Source organism: Nanorana parkeri, unplaced genomic scaffold, assembly GCF_000935625.1.
Source record: "Nanorana parkeri isolate BGI_ZX_2015 unplaced genomic scaffold, ASM93562v1 scaffold37, whole genome shotgun sequence".
NCBI classification, from domain to species: Eukaryota; Metazoa; Chordata; class Amphibia; order Anura; family Dicroglossidae; genus Nanorana; species Nanorana parkeri.
Window position 1 is genome coordinate 1086 of NW_017306305.1, and position 8333 is coordinate 9418.

Consider the following 8333-nt stretch of genomic DNA (forward strand, 5'->3'; position numbering starts at 1 on the left):
CTTGTCCATACTCCAAATCATCGTCTGTCAAGGGGATCAGCACTGATTACTATCAGGTGCTTTACCTGGGAGCATTCCCTCGTTTCGTTTCTGCAGGGATTGAGCTTGGTCGCAGTGTGTGTGGGGCCCATAGTTTGTATGAATGAATGTTTTGAGTGTCACGAACAACGTTGTTTTTTTTTTTTTATTGCATCAGTAAGAAGTGGAATTGTTGTTGCAAATAATTGATGTTTTGTAAAACATAATAAAGTTTATATTTTTATAAGATTTAATGGTCTGGGTCTGTTTAAGCAACCACTTTCTGTGATCCTCACTTGGAACACTCCCCTGTTTTTTGTTCAGGATTCTCATAAAACCTGAACTTAGAGCTGTAAATTATTTGATCCTTTTTTTTGCTAAAGTATACAGATTCACATTTCACAAAACATAACTCCTGTAGTTTGATATCTCAAATGTAGCTCTCTGTCCATATCAGACAAAATGATATCCGGATGTTCAAGTACTTAGAACACTAATAATATTCATGTGAAATATTCTACATATTCATGTGCAGGTAGAAAGTAATTATTAGCATCCAGCTTCTGTGTGGCAGCCACTCCCTCTGAGAAATGGAGTATGCCAGGTAACACAAGAATGTGAATAATTCATAAGAGTGCATCCATCCAGTGTATCAAATCACATGGATGTCTTCAATCAACTGTAAGGTAGCTTGTTATATGTTTGTAATCTAGGGATATCTAGAGCCCAAGTCAACTACAATTGCTATAACGCAATGTCCATATGGTACACATCCTCAATAAATATGCATCCAGTTTCCATGTAGCAGAGCTACAATTCAGACAATCCACTAGAGATGATTTTGTAAGTGCAGATAAACCAGTTATTGGTATCTGACCTCTGTGTGGCAGCCACTTCTTCTGAAAACATTTGTCTTTCAGGTAACACAGGAACATGGGTAGATCATATAATGTTGCAATGTTCCAATAATTCACATGAATGTCCTACAATAAAAACATTTTGCACACCATGAGATAGCTTGTAATATGTTTGTAATCTGCAACCAGATCAATCCCAAGTCAGTTGCAATTGTTGTGCAATGTCAATGCAGTAAGCATCCACTTGTTTGTTTAAATCATCACAAGCAGTTATATACAGCATATAAAGCTGATTAATGGAAGGTCCACCGTGAGCATATCTCACCAATATCTCCAGTGGTTTGTGTTTGTTTATATTGGCTGCACAGCATATTGCTTCTCAACATGGCAAAGTGCACCAAACAAAGCACGCCTCTCCAGCCCTAATGTTTAAAAGCTTGAGCAAAGGTCACGTGTAGCAGTATTCCACAAAAACCACTGCCAAGCAGTAGTTATCCATCCTCTATGTTAAATGAACCATCCTGTTCCAGAAAGTGATCAAATTCATTCTAGCCTATCCAGTGACCCTTCATTTTCAGACACAAGATGGGAAATAGCAATCGTCCAAGATCTGGACAAGACAACTTTCACCATAAAGCCCGAGAACCAAAACAACCAGGCGATACCTCCACTCCAGATGATAACTGGTCTTCATCACCGCCTGCTTCCCCAACAAAGAACATCTAGCACTGACTTACATCCAGCATTTCTGCATTTCCCTATACCTTATACACTGACAGAACTTTATCACTTATTTATACTTTGTATAAGTTCTCTGACTCCTTGTAGACTCTGGTCACATGTTTTTCTTCTTAGGGTGGTGTGAGTCACTACTCTTAAAGGACCACTAACGTGAAAGCAGAGCCATTATGTCTGATTCATATGTTCATGTAAATGCCCAGGCCCTATTTCTAAGAAACCTCTACTGACCATGCCACCTTCTTCAATGGCTCCCACATGGGCTTACACTATACGACTATTCTATATGCTAATTGTGCCTCTGTCCTATGATACTTCAGCCCTCAATGGACCAAATCCATGATATCTTTTACACAGTTTCTCCTCAAGCTATTTGGAGTGATGAGATATTGCTACCCACTTTTACTAGGAAAAAAACAAATTCCATACATATTCTTTCACATTTTGTTACTTACAGTTTACTGAAACCTTTTACATGTACTTTAACACAATGCACATTAAATGAGAAAATACCACCCCTTTAAAATGTTGCTGTAAGGTACTGCAACAGACCAGGAAGGTCTGAATAGGCCCTTAAACACAAAATGCAATAGTTATTTGCATTCTATCCATATGACAGTATCAGTCTGCAATATAATATGTTTGTTTTCTTCTCCCTTTTTAATCCAGTTTCAGGATCACTATGAGAAATCTAGCATGAGCAGTAGCAGCAGCAGCAGCGGAATAGCAAGCTGTAAGAGTGACGTTTCTGAGAGCGCTATCATTCCACTGGGTCTTCTACAGCCACATAGCTCTGAAAAGGGATCAGATGTGTTCTTTCCAAATCATAGCCACTCCATGGACAATGCTGCTAAAGGTGACACTTGTTGGGATTCTTAATTTGTAAAGGTGGGGGACCTCATTCATAACTATGCACCGCTATGTGTTGTAGTACCCCCTGTTCTTGTTAATTTCCTATGAACCTTCAATGTGTGTCTACTCACCCCTGACCTGTTTTTCCCAATGTATTGCAACACAGTACATGTGTGTTTTTGGTTTATGCGTTGTGATGCATTGACTGTCATGTGCATTATTTAGTATGTGAGATTGTTGAGGGCCCATTACAAATGAATCAGCTTGAGAGGGGCTTCCCTTCATTTACTGACTTGGAAATACCATATGGGACAGCAAAAATATGACAGCAGGTATTTTAACCATTCCATACTCCTATCTGCAGCAAAAAATATGGAAAAATGCCAAATCTTGTAGAGAAGAGGAGATGACTTCATATGACTTGGGGAAACAGGGAAGCCTGAAATAAGAGCAACATGTATGCTGCCGTTGCTGACTTCTTTTTGAAACCTAAAATGCATTGCTACAGCTGGTTTCAGTACTTTACCAGTCACTGACTCACAACAAGTAATCTAGAAGTGAAATTAGTCTGATTGGCATACTTCTTCCAGATTAGTGACTTAGAAAGTATTGAAGTGACTGGATCAGTATTACAGACGGGAAATTGGCTGTCTCAGCACAGATTTCCTTTAAGCTGTACAGAGTATTGTGTCTCTTCTTAACAGTGTCTGCACCAGCTATCATTCTCCTTCAAGTCTTCTTTGTTTTATAGACAAGTGTCTCTAAATGGACATGTAGGTAAAATAAGGGAACATTGAAAGATTACTGATCACTTTTTTTTGTCAGCATGATTTGTGATTGTCCCATAATACACTGTCCAGCTTTTACCTAGTTTCCTCACCATGTATTAAAGATACATTTCAACCATACCTTCACTCTTGCACAGTTCTACAGGTTCCTTTTCTGTACTGAAATTGCTTATCCTGATTTTACTACACGCTGTGAGCTTCACACAGTGCGCACTGGAAGTTGCAGGAAGTCGCATAGAACCCACCTAATTTCCTTGCTGGAGAACATTCAGGATTATCTAGCCCTTTCCCTCCCCAGCATAACTGTCCCTGGCCTGATCCCTTTCATTTACCTGACAAGTTTACACACTGTAGTTAAACAAGTCTAAGGGTAGGTGCATAACAACAAAAAGAGGTAGGAAAACTGTTGCCCTTCTCTGCTGGCAGTTCAGTTCTCGCACACAAAAATTCAGAAACTATGGAGGCACAGCAAAAATGAGGACCTGGCTGGACTGTACTGGCTGGCAGTCTGGAAAATGTTATATACAGAAATCTATTACTGACAGTCAGCAATATGCCACTCTAAGCCATGTTGTCTGTGCAGAAATTCAGCGATAACTCTTATTCTGCGATTACCTGTACTCTTCTGATAGAAACTGCATAGTTATTCTGCCAGGAGATCAAGGTCTACTGTTAACTTGAGAACTGGAAAGAACCATTGAAATTTTGCATGTTGACCATTGTATGTCTCTGTAGTAAAGAAACTTTTAGCAGTTTGGGCAAGCCTGGATATAACATTATGCAAGCTTATATCAGACTTAATCAAAAGAAAGTGGTTCCTTGTTAGCTGCAGAATAAACTCAGTGAAATACTTTTGAAGATTAATCTAACACTAATCGTGATGGCTCTAAAAATAAGAAAAGCATAGATGACAAAAAACATCCAAGATTCAAAAGGGTCCCTTTGGTTCCTTTTCTGCCTTCAAAGCTTGCAATGAATTCCAGTATAATTTACAGATAAAACTTTTTATTTTGTTACTTAGAACTAGAAATGTTCCCAGATGAATTCTATTTGCTTTCTAGGATATCAAATATCTGTGATCATAAAACCTTCTAAGATCAATTATCACTTCTGGAGCTGATTGTTAGCCCATGTGACAAACAGATACAGAAAGGCTAGATGAATTTAGGGGAATATAATGATGCAGATATAATAATGAGCTGTGTTAAATGTGTAAGGATGCTAGTTTATCAGCAAAACTACACATTGCTCGTCCTAAATAGGCTGGTCTTCAAAAATGGATAACTTCAAGAAGCAAGATTAGGCCAAAAAAAACACATATTGGCTGATCCTAAGCATCATGGTTGGATGAATACAATATGGATGCAAAGAAGATCAGAAACAAGAGATGATTGACTGTTGCCAGTCATAGGGAAGAAAGAAGAAGTAAAGGCAACTCTTATTTTAGTCATTTCAATAAATGAGACCATAAGATTGTTTACACAGGGAAAAAAAGGGCCATTTTAGCAGCAGTTTTGTCAAGATTGCCATCTTTCTGTTGAGAATGTAGAAATTGCATGTAGGATTCCGTGTAGTGATGCAACTTCTTTCACTGCAACTTATACCATCATGTTTTTTTCTCTCTTTCTTCAGACGTATTTTCTGAACTTGAAGATGAGACAGATATGTCTTATAATTCAAGTTGTTCTAGCTACTTGAAAGGATGCACCCCAGGTAAGTCAATATATTTAAGATGCAGTTACCCAAACCAAGCAGTCAGATCTTAGTTTACCTACAATAGAACACTATAAATTAACTGCTTTATAGATTTAAAGAACTCCAGCTGGATTGACTTTATTAAGGTCATATAGAAATGTTTTCCTTATTTTGAAGATGTAATTAAAAGAGTTTGGGTGATTTTGTGGATATTATGAGCTTTACATGGCTCCTGAGTGTTATGGAAGCTCATTTCATTTATTTCTATGATGGTTATTCACAAAGCTGCCGAAGGGAAGTGGAGTGAGCCGAGTGCTGTTCGGCTATTTACTTCAGGCTTGTGCAGCTGATTTAATAAAAATAAAGATTATTGAACACATTTAAAAAGAAAACAATTGGGCGGAGCTAGCAATGACAGCTAGATCTGCCCAACTGTTTCCTATTGACTGGGACCTGCTAGAGTATTTTAGCAGATGCCAGCCAATGAATAACATCTGGGCGGAGCTGGCCGTGATGTCATGGCCGGCTCTGCCAAGTTGTCATTTTGTTTTGTCATTGCTAACCTGGGTACGCTGATCTGTTATTGCAACTGGGCGGAGCTACCTGTGAGATCACAGCTGGCTCCTCCCAGCTGTCAGTTGCGACGCTTCGGGTTTCACTTCGTCTCACTCGAGCTGAAGCATATGCCTTCGGCTCGGCTGAGCTGCTCGGCCAGCTTCAGGAGCTGTATGGGCTATAGTGAATAGCCCGTACAGCAGCCCTTCGGTTCTACTGAACCGAAGTGCTCCAGCGGCCGAAGCTAGCTGAAGGATCAGCCGGAGCTACGGCTGACCCTACAGCTAGCTTTGTGAATAACCCTCTATATTTAAAAAACATTTTGAATATTTTTAAAAACATTTATTTTAAACAACGTTTTTTTTAAATGTTTTTTTTTTTTTTCCAGTAGCACATAGAGTGCACATAGAAAGATATAAATTAGCAACTGTCACTGCCATGGTTTTGTTGATAAACATACTATTGCAGACATGGTTATGAATGGCTTAGTTGATAAACAAAATCCATTTATTATCACCACTAACCTGGTGTTATTCAACAAAGCTGTGTAATCACCATGTAAGCAATAACAGATTGTTAGCCCTCGTTCACACCTGAACGTTTTGTAGCGCGTTCTACGCTCGACGAACGCTCTACAAAACGCTCAAAAAAATAAATCCCATTGTATTCAATGGTCTCGTTCCCACCTTGGCGTATTCCCGCCTGTCCCTAACGCGCTACAAAACGGCCCACGCCTGAAAAGGTACAGGTACTACTTTGGGCCGTTTTGTTGCGCGTTTCCATTGGGATACAGCCAAGTAGCCTTCGGAAACGCGCGACGGTCGCGCAACTTTTTTACCGGGAATCGCGGTAAAAAACGCGCGACGGTCGCGCATATGCAATACGCCTAGGTGTGAACGAGACCTTAGGGTTAGCATTATCAACAGTTATAAGTTTGGCTTTATCAATAAAGTTGTCATGGCTAACATCACATAGCTCTGTAAGAAAACCAGGGCATGTGGTTTTTGAAGCAGATTTCTACATGGAAAAATATGAAGCCACTTTTACTGAAACTTTGGAGAAGACATCATTTTAATGCAAAATCAGATTTGTTGAAATCTCACACTCATCCCGAGTCCGCACTGCTACACTGCATAGATCACATACTGGTGTTTGATACAGGACTCAGGAACAGAGGTCACAATCTCAGTAAGAGCTTGTTGCCAATACTGTGTTTATTAAATCATAGTGTGTATATTATCCAAAGGAATTATTAAAGTGTATCTAAACCCAAAAAGAAGAATGTAATATACTGCAGCTTACCAGTTCTTAGATGTGGTGACTGAATTTGTTTTTTTAACGGGCTTTTCCCCATTATTTTCAGCTGGTAATCTTGCAGAAAACACGCTTTCTGTCCCTAGGTGGCTTAAAGGTAATTTCTTCATTGAAGAAGCCATTGTTGCCACCCAGGCTAGGAGTCAAGCATGTCTTTCTCATTTCAACTACATTACAGGGTGGGTGGGGGACTAGTAGTTTACAGAACAGATGTAAGATTGTTTTTGCTTCTAGTCCATCTCAAATGTCTCCATGTCAAGTAAAAAGGACACTATTTCTGGCAAGAAAGAGTATTTTCTGTTCTTGCTAACAATGTTCTTAGCCTGAAAAAAAAAATATTCTAACCACCTCATCTAAGGACTGGTAAGCTTCAATATAGTCTTTAAATTTAGCATCATAATAAATGCACATTAATTTGTGTAGATCACTACATTTGTATTTGGGCTGTTGCTATAAAATTCTTACTCAGCCTGAAGTTCTCCTTTAACCTACAATCTTCTGGACTACTAATCCAAAATAAGAAACATCTGAAAGATCATACAATACTGACTAAAGACTAATTCAAATACTGTTGATGTGCAGTAAAATTCCTCCCAGAAGAAATAAACACAATAATATGCAAATCAAGAGCTTTCTAAAGTTGAAGCAGCATGGGGCCAATTAATCAAAGAGAAAACTACAGCACAATCATACATTCAAATTTATCAACTGTGACTATTTAATTAGAGAGTGAGAATAATCTGTACATGAGAAGGACGGCTATAACAAATGTGTGCACTGCACAGTCCCACACCGTCACCAAGCAAAGACACTTATTTATATAGTAACGTTAGGATATCCTTCATTTTATAATATTTTGAAACACAAAAATAATTTGCATCTTTATTTTAATTTTTATAAATGAAAGTTTGAGAATATCTGAGACACATTTGCAGATCATTACACTGGATAAACAAAACATATGTCAACAGGTCATGTAAAAATGTGTTTCTATAAATCAGTTTTAAGAGTGTAATCATGTATATATTTACACAGTAATCTCACCAAACATTTAATTAAAATGAGCAGTCTGTTCCATTGTCTGATTCCACCTGCTGCATTTACTACATTGTTTTTTCAATGAGGTTCAGAAGTTTTATTGAGATGCTCAAGCAGACAGAGTGAAAACAGTTTGACCAATAATGACTATGATTTTTTTTTAAAGTATTGCATCACAAGTAGTTTTAGATTATTAAAGCGGAACTCTACCTAAAATGGTTTATTACATTTCAGAAAGAGTAGTGTTCACTCCCCCACTTGGTTCTTAAAGCTACACTGTAGTTAAAATAAAAAATTAAACCTTCAGATGCATACAAGTAGCAAACCTACTAATGGTATTTGTCCTTAATGTAGAACTTTCAGGTTATAGACAATAACATATGTATATTCTCATCCAAAAGTAATTAAGCATTAAAACAAACTATCAAACTATCACTGGCCAATGTGGCTGCATGCACTGTGGAGTAATTATATTATA

General features: G+C 38.1%; 1 protein-coding gene across 1 annotated transcript in view; it reads left to right on the plus strand.

Moving 5' to 3' along the window:
* Window positions 1-2438: 2438 nt before the first annotated feature.
* The window catches only part of LOC108798396 (serine/threonine-protein kinase Nek10-like), a 43828-nt gene continuing 37933 nt past the window's right edge, over window positions 2439-8333 (plus strand). The window contains exons 1-2 of the mRNA XM_018570149.1: window positions 2439-2469; window positions 4886-4966. Coding sequence (XP_018425651.1) covers window positions 2451-2469; window positions 4886-4966 — 100 coding nt within the window. The 5' untranslated portion in view covers window positions 2439-2450. The remainder of the gene's footprint in view (window positions 2470-4885; window positions 4967-8333) is intronic.